At 50.6% G+C, this 14,138-nt stretch overlaps 1 protein-coding gene across 1 annotated transcript; it reads left to right on the top strand.

Moving 5' to 3' along the window:
* Positions 1–799: 799 nt before the first annotated feature.
* Positions 800–1,651, top strand: LOC125554506. The gene has a single exon (XM_048718045.1). It carries the CDS (start codon positions 800–802, stop codon positions 1,649–1,651), a length of 852 nt encoding a protein of 283 aa, XP_048574002.1.
* The last annotated feature ends 12,487 nt before the right edge of the window (positions 1,652–14,138 follow it).

Genomic DNA, 14,138 nt, shown 5'->3' with positions numbered 1-14,138 from the left:
CGACGCGCCGGAAGTATGGGCGGCCTGGAATGTACCCGTGGCTGTGGCACCACAACTCGCCGGCACAGAAGATGGGGTGACGCGCCGGCACACCGGAGCGGGGCGGCCCCGACGCTGGGCAGAAGCCGACCACCCACAGTTGCTTGCTGAACAGTGGTAGCCCCGGGAGCCACCGCGCAGGCGCAGAGCGGGAGGCGACGGGGCCGGTCGTAGGTGGGGGCCCGGAGCTGCTGCAGGCAGGAGGCGCCGTTCCTGTCAGAGAGCGCGGGAAGGGACGGCGGACGTGGAGCTGCGCGACGAGGAGGCGGAAAGCGGTAGGGCCTCGTCACCATGCACGGCGCCGGCAACGAGGACGTTGCAGGGACACGCATGCCGGCGGGAATTCTCCAAGCGCCACCGGCGGTGACCCAAGGTCGAGGGAGAGGTCCGCGCCATGGTCGTCTCGTCTCCGGATGCGGCCAAGCCCCTTGCTAGCCGTAGGCGAGGAGGAAGAACGAGCTAGCTCGCGGATCTCCCTCTTCCATGTCCGGGCGAGAAGGTGACGGCGGTGAAGAAGATGGCAGGCGCAATGGCCCTCCCTCGTCCTCGACAGACCTAACACCCTGACAACGACACGCTTGGCACCTACACTGTTCGTTACACCAAAAAAATCACACTTCTTGGCCTCTCGTTTTCTTGTTTTCACACTTCTTGGCAGGCGCTGTTGAGATGGCACCATCACCACATAAATAGAATAGTGTTGATCCGAGTCTCCCTCAGTGCATCATAGTCACTGGTGCACCACACACTTCACTTCACCATGTCGTTAATTTTCTTCTTCTTCTTCTTCTCCCTCCCCCTCCACCACGCACTGGACCCAGAGAGTTTACTCAATGTTGAGTACAACGTCTCGAGCCATTCGTTCACCCGCGTGTCTGTCCTTTTGTCTAGGCAGTTGGTAGCGTACAGTCGAAACCCACCACAGGTTCTGTTGCGCAGGTTTCTTGCCCCGAGGCGGGCTTTTTTTCAATCCCGTCCCAACCGGTTTATCATGATAAATATGGTTGACAACGTGCCTGGGCGTACAGCCACCCTCGCCCTGTGCGACGATGACCTGTACGTCCCGGGCTTCAAAGACACCACTCTCCAGTGGAACCATTTCAAACGATTCGAGCCAATCGTGCCTGGCTCCAGGGAACTGCCCTTTGAACACGATTACCCAAACCTTCTTCCCTTGTTCCCAAACGGCACCAAAAGATCACACATAGACCTGTATCAAGTTCCCTTGGGCAAAGCCGCCACCTTACGTGCATTCCGGACGTTGGCGAGCTATAATCCTGGCACCACGCCAAGGCCGCACCTTAGATCCGCGCTGGTAACACTAATCGTCACCTTTTGTGAAGGACACAGATTTGACCAGCTAAACAGACGACTGAAGAACGAGTGGGACAACCCTAGACCAATCTACATGCTTGAAGAGGAGGCACCGTACGTTGTGCAATGGGGCTCGCTGTCTCGTGCGCTCCAATGGTGGGAGGAGAGTGGTCGCAAAAGGTGGACCAACAACAAAGACGACACTAGAGAATTCGACAAGATCCATGCCAACAGCCCCCAGGCAGCTAGAGATGTGCTGCTCTTCTTACAAAGGACCAGGAACTTCAAGTTACAGTGAGCATTATGAATGTACCATGTTGTTTTACATTTAAGCCGGAGCACTTGGTGTATTCTGTCATAAAGAAATGTACTAGTAGTACTGTATTGTTCCAGTTGGTGTATCAGTCAAGAAATGTATGCATGAATGGGTGCTGTAAGAATAAGAAATATATAAATATGTAATGTATTGTGTTCAGTTGTTGTTTGAGAATATATATATATAAGTCGGTGTATGGGTTGTACAGTTACTACTACTAGTTGTATGTGCCGAATGCCACGTTTCTCTTCTTCCATGTCCTTTATGCTACCCGTCTATCCCTGTCCAATTATGATATCCGTCTATCTTTGATGTGTACGACATAGCTGTTATAATTAATTCAAGGTACGTTGTTGATCTACCGAGAAACAAGCAATCACATTCATAGTCAAGACTCTAGTAACTGCCAATAGAATTGTGGTTCAAAGGTTTTGTATCATGTATCAGTAATATAAGAAAAGAACAAAACTATAGGCTAGTTCTAATTTTCAAGCTTCATTCCAACGAATCCGATTTATTTATAGATATACATTAGATGAACAGCTTCATTCGCGAGGATAACCCGGAGTGGACTCCCGTGGTGAGCAGGAGGAAGAAGATGGAGGAGGAGATTGTAGCAGTTCTCGACGCTGGCATCGCAGTTCTGGGAGAGGCGCCATCTTTGTCGCCGGGAACACCTTCTGAAGTTGCACATGGAAATGCTTCAGTGTTAGACTACAGTTAGTTAGTTAGTCTACCAGTGTGATCAAATAAAACTCTTTTTAACCTCGCCAAAAAAAAGTAAGCCTTATCTTGTGCATGCGCCATGCATGCAGCCGCCTCACTCACGTAGAATTAGGATCGGCTGTTAGAGCATCTTCAACAGACGCGCTAAGCGCCGCGCGCAAAAAACCTGTTTGCCGCGCGCATTTCGGCTGGTTTAGCGCGCCCGCCTGCGCTGGTTCCAGCAGCGCGCGCGCGCCGCTCCAGCAGAGCGCAAAAATACAGCGCGCGCGCGCCGCACAAACCACATATACATGTATTATGAACAAAAATGATCAAACAAACAAAATAAATCAACAATAAATAGTTCAATTTTGTTATCATTACAACTCAAACAAATAATTATCGTTCAGTACAACAAATGCAATAAACACAACAAATAGTTCATGAACAATACAATGTCGAATGCAGATGTCATCATGCTCTTTATCGTCCATGTCATGCCCACCACTCTTCAATCAAATCATTCTGAAGTTCATTGTGCGTTGCGGGACGCCGAATGGCATGATAGGAGGTAATAAAACGGGCTACCCTTTCAACCCTCCGTCGCACTCACACGGGATATCCCAAGAGCTCATACTGTGAGTAGTCTAAATCTTGGCCACGCTCATTCTCGATGATCATGTTGTGCATGATCACACAAGCGTGCATGATGTATCAAAGCATTTTTTGATCCCAAAATCTAGCCGGTCCTCTCACAATAGCAAATTGGGCTTGCAAAATTCCAAATGCTCTCTCCACATCTTTTCTAGCCGCCGCATGAGCATTGTGGAAGTCAAGATTTTTCTTACCTTCCGGCTTTTTCAACAGCTTCACGAAGGTTTGCCACTTTGGATAGATGCCATCCGCTAGATAATAGCCATAGTTGTACGTACTGCCATTTGCTACAAACTGCACCGGTGGCAACTCACCGTTTGCAATCTTATTCATCAGTGGTGACCGGTTGACAACATTGATGTCATTCAAAGATCCAGGCATTCCAAAGAATGCATGCCAAATCCAAGTCTCCTGGTCGGCCACCGCTTCAAGGATTATAGTGGAACTCTTTTTTTGGCCGTGGAATTGCCCATGCCATGCCTTTGGACAATTCTTCCAACTCCAATGCATGCAATCTATTGAGCCAAGCATGCCAGGAAAACCGCGAGCTTTGTTCATCGCCAATAGCCTTGCGACGTCTTCAGCATTGGGAGATCTCAAATACTCCTCGCCAAACACTTGCACAATTCCCACAGCAAAGCGCTTGACACACATGATGGCTTGGCTCTCACCCATAGCCAAGTGATCATCAACAAGATCAGCCGGTATACCGTATGCCAACATACGCAAAGCGGCTGTCACCTTCTGAAAGGTGCTATGCCCGAGCTCTCCGGCGGCATTCCTCCTTTGCTGAAAAAAACAGTCATGGCTCGCTAGTTTCTCTGCAATGCGCCTGAACAACTCGATGCTCATCCTAAACCGGCGACGAAAATACGACTCGGGGTATATGGGATTCTCCGCAAAATAATGCCTGATCAATCTGTTGTGAGCATCGATCCTATCCCTCCAAATTTTCTGCCGACCCATAACCGAACCACCGTGCTTCGGTTTTTTTTATATGCATAGCTAGGATCATTGCAAGATCCTCCTCCTCTTCCATATCAAATTCTTCTTCGGAAGAATCATATGACGAACTCATCTACAATGTTCAATACTATACTATAAAAACTACAATTCAAACATGCATCAAATTCATGAAGTTTGAGCAATACATACCTTGTAGGCGTTTTGTCAAACACCTTGCGGGCGCGGTGCAGCAGCGAGTGCTCGGGCGCTGTTCCTCGGACGACGGAGGTGCGCGATCGCCGGCGGGACTAGGAGGGGATGGGGCGGAAGCGCGGGCGCGCAGGGATAGGCCGGGGAAGCCTGAGCGGTCGCCGGGGGGCACGGGCGGCGGCGGCGGCGCGGCCGGACGAGGGGTGGAAGTGGGAGAGGAAGTGCGGGCGCGAGCGCTGGAGTGTGCCGCGCGCTGCAGCGGGCGCCCGAAATACACCGCGCGGCTAAGTGTTTTCGACCGCGCGCCCAACCCGTTATAGCGCGCGCGCGCCGTTTTTGCGCGCCCGCTAGAGCGACCCGCCGCGTTGCGCGCGCGCTAAAACGGCCTAATTTGCGGCGCGGCGCTAGTTTAGCGCGGCTGTTGGAGATGCTCTTAGTCTGTTAGTTTGACGCCTTGTCTCTCTCTCTCTCTCTGTGTGTATCCCTTCCCTTATTTAATTCAATTTAGCTGCACATCAGTCAGCTGATTCTAATTCGGCGTCAATCGATTTCTGAATGAGGGAAGAAGAAGGAAGGCGAAGGGGTGGGGGCTCGCCGGAGAGAAGGAAGGGGCCGCCGTCATCACCCCGGTGTCTATCTTAGGGTTCAGGATTGGGGCGGTGGTCGACGGCGGTGGTGACGGGCGGTGGTGTGGCGGGTGGCGGGGGCCGACGGTTAGGCCGGTGGTGGCTGGCGGCTCAAGGAAGGGGATGTGTCCAGAGGTTGAAGAAGACTGTGGGCCATTGATTTTCCATTCAACGGTGCAAAAATCGACTGGCCTCAAACAAAAAATTCGATTTCTAGCCATTCCTTATGATCCACCGTCTCGAGTGCGCGCCCTTCATGTCCAGCTTCATGTTGAGGTGGTGATGAATGTTGGCCGAAGAGCATTAGCCATCGTCGGAGTCTGGTAGATACCAGGGATGGGCGGCGCAGCTTGGATGGGCAGCGGGGTGGTGACCACGGGCAGGGGACTGTGGGGAAGAGGGGCTGTGGACGCCGGAAGGGGAGGAGAAGGAGCGGAGGAGGCCGCCAGGGAGGAAGCGGCGGCGGCATGTCGCCGATCACTTCGCGCTGGACTTCACCGACCGCCGCGGCGACATGCCGTGGAAGATCTGCAACAAGGCCATCAAAAAGTGGCTCTACGGGAGCTCTGCGGCTTCATCGGTTCATCCTCGACCGGGGTGCCACTGCCTTCGAGCTTTGGTCGTCGATCGGGGCCCTCTTCCTCAACAACAAGCGCTCCCGGCAATTCTACCTCAAGACAGAGCTTTACGCCATCAAGCAAGGGGACGCCTCCGTCTCCTCCTTCTGTGCCTATCTTAAGGCGATCGCAATCGGTCCTTTTTTCTTGAGGGGCACCGAAATTCACGATTACCACGGTAACCACGAAATACCCAAAAAAAATCAGAAAAAATTTAAAATCAAATTTTGAATCCAAATATTTCAAAGTTGATATAGATAGAGTTTTGACACTCTAAGATCAGTAATGCTCCCCTAGCGTAGTGGCTGTTCACACGCACCAACCGCTGCTGCTAGCTCTCAGATCTTGAGTTTGATTTTTGGCCAAAACTTTTACATTTTTTCTTTTGCATTCTTAAAAAGAAAGAAAAACGCGAGGGTGAAAGACTCCAACCCGCGACTCACAGCTCCAAAAAGCATGCCTTTGCCACTACGCCATCACCAGTTCTGTTGCTACATCAGAGATGCCCTGTATTTTACAAGGTCATTGTTTGAATTCAAATTTTTCAAAAAAGCTCAAGTTTTTTTTGCTCGGCATGAGTGTTTTCCGTGGGGTAACGGTAAACGCGGTAACCGCTCGGCGCTGATCTCCTCGGCTCCGGCTCCCATGCATGGCGCCCTCGCTACCTTCACGCGTCCACCAGCACCCGCGGCACCTCAGGAAGCCACTCCAAGCCTCCAGCGCCTGGACTCGGGAGCAGCGGCAAGCCCGGGCCCGGCTCACCCTCGCCAAACCAGGGGCACAATAAGCGGCGCCGGTACACCAACGATGGTGGCTACCAGGGCGCCGGCGGCTCGCCGCCGCCATGGACTGGGCATGCGTATGCTTACCCGGTCGCGCTGCCTCCTCTTCCCCGCCCTGGTCCAGCACCGTATCTTCTTCGGGCGCGCCCGGGGCACGCCTACACGGCGTATGCGCTGCTCTAGTACGGTGTTCCTCCATACGGGCAGCCGAGCTATGCGGCCCGGTACTACCTGCCTACGCCTCCGATGTCGCAGCCTCCACACGCCGCACCCGCGCATGACGCCCCGATGTGGAACATGCGGCGCTTAGGGCATGTACAATGGTTGATAAAATAGTCTTATCTTAAGTTTTGCATGTAATTTATAGATGACAAAGAAAAATGTCTACAATGGGTCATCTCTTAGCCTTATCTTCAATAACTAGCAATTCCTAAAAATGTGGTGAGGCATATTGTGCTAAGAGATCATCTCTTGTCTTATCTTAAATAAGAGAAGACAAGCCTTCTTTTATGAGTTCTCTCTCCTCCACCTCATCATTTATCCTACGTGGCACTCCTAAGATAGCACCATTGTACATGCCCTTATGGGAGGGACGCAGATTTTTTGAGCACCTGCATCCAGGCCCATCTATCTTAGCTCTCCAATGTTCCTTTAAGATCTGTGCAACACAACTAACATAGAACATGTCTTGAATCTTAAACTTTGGCTAATATTGCTTATGTAAATTTCTCTTTTTTGTTTCTCTCACATAGAACAATTGCCTGGGGGCGAGCCGGCAATACAATCGGTGCTGGGGGCAGTTGGGCATCCAGCCGTCGCCCCCAAGCGCCGATATTGGCCCAGTTTTCAGCCCACTGTCGGCGAATAAAGGGCCCATATGGGCGAGAATAGGCACATATTCGGCGTGGTTCGTCGTGGCTCGGCGTTCAATTACCAACATAAGTATTTTTTATCACATAGTTCAAAAAATAGTTCAACAAAATAGTGCAACAACAAATAGTTCAATACAAATTATATAGTTCAACAAATAAAAACTCATATTTCATCGCACGTCGTGCCTGGCGTCACCCTTGAGCCTCCATAGGTGCTCCACCAGATCCTGCTGCAGTTGATGATGCACTTGTAGGTCTCGGATCTCCTGAAGCATACTGAGGTAGGCAGTCCAGGTTGCCGGTAGCTGGTGATCAACTTCGGCTAGAGAACCCTGCCTGTAGTATGGTTCAGTATCAAACATTGGCTCTTCTTGCTCGCTCTCGATGATCATGTTGTGCAAGATGACACAGCAAGTCATGATCTCCCACATTTGATCTTTCGACCAGGTCTGAGCAGGGTACCGGACAATAGCAAATCAAGATTGGAGGACACCAAATGCCCACTCGACATCCTTCCGGCAAGCCTCCTGCACCTTGGCAAAGTGAGACTTCTTGCCTCCTGGCACATCGTTTGAGATAGTCTTCACAAATGTAGACCATCTCGGATAGATGCCATCAGCTAGGTAGTACCCCTTGTTGTAGTGCCGCCCATTGACCTCGAAGTTCATCGGAGGAGAATGACCTTCAACAAGTTTGGCAAAGACAAGGGAGCACTGCAGCACGTTCATGTCATTGTGAGTTCCTGGCATACCAAAGAAGGAGTGCCGAATCCAGAGGTCCTGTGTGGCCACTGCCTCAAGTACCACACTGCAGCCGCCTTTGGCGCCTTTGTACATCCCCTGCCAAGCAAATGAGCAGCTCTTTCATTTCCAATGCATGCAGTCAATGCTTCCAAGCATCCCAGGAAATCCTCTTGCTGCATTCTGTGCTAGGATCCGAGCAGTGCCTTCCGCATTGGGTGTTCTCAAGTATTGCGGTCCAAACACTGCCACACTACCCGACAGAACTTGTAGAAACACTCAATGGTGGTGGACCTGGCCATGCGCCCATAGTCGTCGAGTGAATCACCGGGAGCTCCGTATGCAAGCATCCTCATCGCTGTCGTGCACTTCTGGATCGAGGTGAATCCAAGTTTGCCGGTGCAATCCATCTTGCACTTGAAGTAGTTGTCGAACTCCCGAATGGAATTCACAATCCTGAGGAAGAGTTTTCGGCTCATCCGATAACGACATCGAAATATTTTGTCGCCGTGAAGTGGAGCATCAGCGAAGTAGTCGGAGTAGAGCATGCAGTAGCCTTCGAGACGATGCCGGTTCTTTGCTTTCACCCCCCCCCCCCCCCCCCCGGCGCCGAGCCACCTCGCGGCGGCTTTTCATTGCTCGCCAGCAGCTGGGCGAGGGCGGCGAGCACCATGAGATGCTTTTCTTCCTGGACGTCGGCCTCGGCTTCCTCCTCCAGCAGCGTGGCGAGCGCTTCCTTGTTGTCTGAGTCCATCGCCGAGGCAGGCAAATCGCCGAACATTTTGCGCCCGATGGGCGTGTACGCGCCGCTAAACTGCCCCTCAGCGGTCGGAAACGGCGGCAAAAACGCCTAGCTGCTGGTGGAGGGGCTGCCTTGGCGAACCTCTGCTCTTTTTCCGGCGGGGATTGGCTATCTAGCGGTGAAGGGTGGCGGGCGGCGCCAGGATACAGCTAGTGGCGGCCGAGGGCGCGGGGAGTGGGAGGCGAGTCGGGGAAGAAAAACTTGACTTTCCACCTGACGGTGTGAGCCAACCGCGCTTTTCCCTTGCGCGAGAGCCCCCGATCGCCCCCCAGTTCGTCGGGTTTGGCATGCGATCGCCGGGCCCAAAAACGGGCCGAACCGGCGATTTTCGGCGTCCTGAGGACGCGACTGAGGCGTTTTTTCGACACCGGCGCCGAAAAACTGGCCTGGGGGCCTGTTAGGGACGCGGCTGGAGATGCTCTTAGGCATCCAAGCTCGGTTGATTCATGGCGGATGGAATGGATGGTCGTTCGATCAGGCCATCTTTTCTTTTCTTTTGCGGTTTTAATAGGTTTGCCGTCGGATTCGGTTTCCACGCCGCCATGTAGATGATCGATCGTTTAGATCTCTGCTTATTGATTGGTTCTTTGTTCTGTCGGCGTCCTTCTGTCGATTGATCTGATGAAATTTGCTGCTGATTAGTTCGTTCACTGACGGTCACAAGCAGATGCCTGTGTTCATTCGGGAGCGCGGTGCGTGGTCTTCAGATCTGCCGACTGTCACCTCCGGCAATCTCAGTTCAACTTTTTTTTCTTCTGAATGATGAGTACAGAGTCCGATGACAGTGGAATGGTCAGTATATGGATGAACTGGGCCTCTCATTTCTTATCTACATAAACACTAAGAAAGTGAAGTGGAAATGTCAATTCTGTGGGCAAATCAAACGGTACCGTATCAGCATAGTGGCACTGCTTCTGCTTTACATAAACGTACTACTCGCTCTAAGATTTCAGAAATGGCATGTCGAGGATTAAGTATCAAGCTCCCCAGAGTCGCGGGCATTGTTAGACATGGTTAGATTCAGAAGACATGTCCACAATAATTGCAAACTTGCCGAGTTTGCCTTCTATATTGATACTCAAGACAGTATTACACTGAAAGTTCAAATTCAGAAGAATAACCGAGTGACCATTGAACTACCGAGATGGTAAAGGTTAGTGCAATCCTGCAAACAAGAAAGGATAGTGCTGATATCACCTTGATGCTCATGCAAAGCCCAGACAACCGATTTAAAATTTCGACGAAAAATAACTCTATTTTCTTCTATGATGGTGCTTGTAATAGAGATGCCCAATTTTCACTTGTATATACAACTACCCAATTCTGTCATCTTCAGTCATGTGCTAATTTATTTCTTGCTCAAGCATGTAAGCAGTTCGTATCACGCACACGATAAACAAAAAGGGAATACATGTGCAGTTATGCACACTGACTAACCATCCTCTAGCAGTCCAGCTGCTTGCTGATGTGGAGTTCATCAACTCTTATCTCGCTGGAGTACCTTTTCTCAGGACATTTTTGTCCTAAGATATGGCAGACAGAGTTGCAAATGCCTCAACTCCATGAGAATCGGGAAGCACGCCTGGAGTTCACCTAAATGACGTTGCTGACATGATGGATTCGTAACTAGCAAAGTGCAAACCTGATAAATCATGAGCCATCGCCATCTGATGGTCTGTCACAGGGCATTATCCCTTGCTGCATGTATCTTTTCAGTTATCCCTGCTCTACACCACAGCTTTTACACATCCAGTGTCAGTGACGTTCTTGCAGAGCGCATCCGAGCTCAGTCGAGAACAAAAACAATTCCGAACCTCGATATTATTTATTCCGCGGGAAGTGGCAAGTTGCAGACAGTACTAAGGCCAGCTCCACCGCGCGATCTCATTATGCCTGGGTGCGTTCGTTTGGGATAGAACGAACAAATAGTGCGTCTTCAAACGGACAAATGTCCGGATTTCGTCCGTTTTCGACCCATCCCCGGTCCAAAATTGCGTAGAGTTTGGGGTGAAACGGACAACGCATGGACGGGCTCGATGCACGCCCTTGTCCCCAGTGACCAGCCTCTCGGGGACACTAGCAGTCCCTTCGCTTCTAATGTCTCCACCCCCTCTCCCCGCCCAACCCCGCCACCGGCGCCGCCACTATTCTCCGGCCGCCTCCTCACTGTGCACCCCCCGGCTGTCCATACCAAACCACGTCTCGACATGGCCGCCACCACGCCGGCGCTTTCGCCGTAGTTTTGGTCGTCGATTGGAGGGGATTTGGCCATCGCCGTCTTAGCCGGTGGCGGAGGGGATACGACCGCCGGCGACGTACCACGACGGCCACAACAGCTTTCGACGAGTGCTCCAGAGCGGCCAGTAGCCGGCCGTCAACCACCCCTGCTGCATCGAGGTGATCATCGCGGCCTCTTTGCCACCACGACCGCAAGGTGTTCGACACTTTGCCCACAAAGGTATGGACAATGGAGATGAATTTTCCTTCCACCACTTCATTTATTCATTAGACGATTCGTCGTCGGATGATGAAGATCTTGTGGTGGCTGCACTGGTCGTTCACGACCACATTGAACGGTAGCTTCCTCGATACAGGGGGTCACTCTCTGGCCGTGCTCCCAACCTGAACCGGAACAGGAAGAGAGGCCATGCCCTGCTCTATGCCGATTACTTTGCGAACACCCCGCTCCTCAAGCCGGATAAATTCCGTCGCCGTTTTCGTATGGCAAGGCATCTGTTCAATCGTATCCGAGAGGGGGTGGTTGCTCATGACCCATACTTCGAGTGCAAGACGGATGCCCTTGGCAAGTTTGGATTCTCCTCTTACCAGAAATGCACCGCGGCCATCCGAATGCTTGCATACGAAATTCCAGGCGATCTGGTGGATGAGTATGTGCATATGAGTGAGACCACATGTCTGATGTCATTGTACAAGTTCTGCAAGGCCGTGGCGGCAGTGTTTGTCCCTGCGTACTTGAGGCAGCCTACTACCGCTGATACAGAGAGATTGTTGGCGACCAACGCAGCTAGAGGCTTTCCAAGCATACTTGGAAGCATAGATTGTATGCACTGGGAGTGGAAGAACTGTCCATTTGCTTGACAGAGCCAGTACAAGGGGCATGTCAAAGCATGCACTGTCATATTAGAAGCGGTGGCTTCGCAGGATCTTTGAATATGATATTCTTTCTTCGGCATGGCAGGTTCTCACAATGATATCAACGTGCTGCAGCGTGCTCCGGTCTTCGCAAGGCTTGTAGAAGGCCACTCCCCACCTGTCAACTTTGAGATCAACGGCCACCAGTACAACAAGGGATACTATCTAGCTGATGGTATATATCCTCAGTGGTCAACTTTTGTGAAGACAATCTCGAACTCCCAAGGTGAGAAGAGAAAGAGATTTGCCCAAATGCAAGAGAGTGCTAGAAAGGATATGGAACGTGCTTTTGGTGTGCTTCAATCCCGATGAGGTAACGTTCGAAATCCTGCAGTGTCATGGGATGGAGGGAAGCTTTGGGAGGTGATGACTGCTTGTGTGATTATACACAACATGATCGTCGAGGACGAGCGTGATGACAGGATCTTCGACCAAGGATTTGATTATCAAGGTGAAAATGTTGAGCCCCTGCACCAAGAACCGGCCATGTTTGAACATTTTGTCCAATTCCATCGTGAATTGTGTGATTGGCACACTCGTTTGAATCTTTAAAATGACTTGGTTAAGCACGTGTGGAGTCACATTGGCAACCATTAGATGTATTGGTCCATTATGTTCATTCAAGACAATTTCAATTTGGTTGTAAACTTATTTTATTAGAGACAATTTTGATTGGGTTGTAAACTATTTTTATTTTTAGTATATTTGGACGTACAAACTTGTTTTGATATGAATATATGGGCATTTTTGATCGTGGTGGATAGGATGGGGCCAAAGGATGCGGCCGCGCGCTGGGCGCACGGCCATCGCATCCCAAGACAGGCTCGGACACAGCTGTCCTACCCAAACGAACCAAATCCGGACAAAGCGGACATTTATTTAGGGTCGTACGGTGAAGTTGGTCTAAGATCACATCGTAGAACTGAAGGCCACTGAACTGAAGGGGGAGGAAACATTACACATGGCTGCACCTAGATACCAAGCCTAGTATAGTGGTTGACACATACAGACTGCAGAGCTGATGGCTTTGGACAGGCCATGACTACACGCGAGCATGCAGCAAGGGGACACCTCCATATGACCTGTGTTTTGATTTTCGGCCACAAAAAATGAATTTCAGCCGAATTTCGGTCATCTCGGGCTGAGGCGAAAAGTATATTTAGGCCGAAATTACTTAAATTTGGCAAATTTTGGTTAAATTTATGTCAAATTGCAGTCAAAATTTGATCAAATTTCAGCCGAAAATTTTGAAAATGGCCGAAATTCGGCCATTTCGGCCTAGGGCGAAAAAAAGCTCAAACCGAGAAATAAGTCATATGTTATTTCTGATCGTACCTCCCCTGCTCGACCCGTTGCTTGAACTTGTCTTTCTCGAAACTTAAAAACTAAAACTGTCTTTCTCGTCGTCCGACTCGCCGAGCACCGCCTCCTTGGTCTCCTGCACCGCCTCCTTTGCGCCCTCGGCGAAGTCGTCGGTCTTCTCCTTGGCCATCTTCAGACTCCGATTTCGCCCAACGTAGCGCTGTCATCGTGCTTCTCCGTCGAGTGGTACTGGCAAGATCACATGGAAAGGGAAAGTTTATAGAACACACTGTCAGATGTACTACCAGAGATCAATTTCAGCAGTACGTAACTACGCATGTACTCTGTAGTGTGTACACTGGACTAGAACAACTGCATATTTGCCTTGGTACCTGAACATCTCATGTAAACTGGACCAGAACAACTGCATATATTCGACTTGCTACCTGGACATTTCTCTGCAGCATATCCACTGACGTGCCGATTGTTCTGCCTTCTTAAATACAATCTGTTTTCCTAGAATTTTAGCAGTCTTTTTACATCACATCTCTCCCATATTATCTCTGCAGTTCACTATGCAAGAAGACGCTACCACTTGGACAAATTCACAACACTAGGCTGCTCTGCTACATGGTAGTAGCAGTGGTACTACTAAAGTGCTTCTGAAGACTCCTAGAATAACCCATAGGAATGGAACGCTGAAGAAGGCAAGGCAGGAAATTCAGAAACTCAAGGCAAGGCGGGTTGATTGCATGGAACGGCAGGGGGTTTTGTGAAAAAGTTCCATGTGCTGACCGGTCCGAGCCGGGAGTGCCACTTGTCGCGCTGCGATTGGCTGTGGACTAAATCATCACACAGGGGTGCAAGTTTTGGGAGGCCTCAGTTCACTTTTGCAACTTTTGGACTAAATCATCACATACTCTGCAAGTTATAGGATCTGGGGTGCTGTTACCTCATCTATGTATTGTCCAACTCATATGTTCATATCTCAGCACTTAAATCAAATCAATGGTCACATCCATCCCATCCACGCATGCATGACACATATTTTCTCTCCTCCC

The sequence above is a fragment of the Triticum urartu genome, chromosome 4 (assembly GCF_003073215.2).
Source record: "Triticum urartu cultivar G1812 chromosome 4, Tu2.1, whole genome shotgun sequence".
Classification (NCBI taxonomy): domain Eukaryota; kingdom Viridiplantae; phylum Streptophyta; class Magnoliopsida; order Poales; family Poaceae; genus Triticum; species Triticum urartu.
The sequence above is the reverse complement of the archived record's forward strand: the minus strand, read 5'-3'. Positions and strand labels throughout refer to the sequence as shown.

What these genes read in the sequence shown, in the direction of transcription:
- LOC125554506 (XM_048718045.1), top strand. Translation starts at nt 800, where the DNA reads ATGTCGTTAATTTTCTTCTTCTTCTTCTTCTCCCTCCCCCTCCACCAC.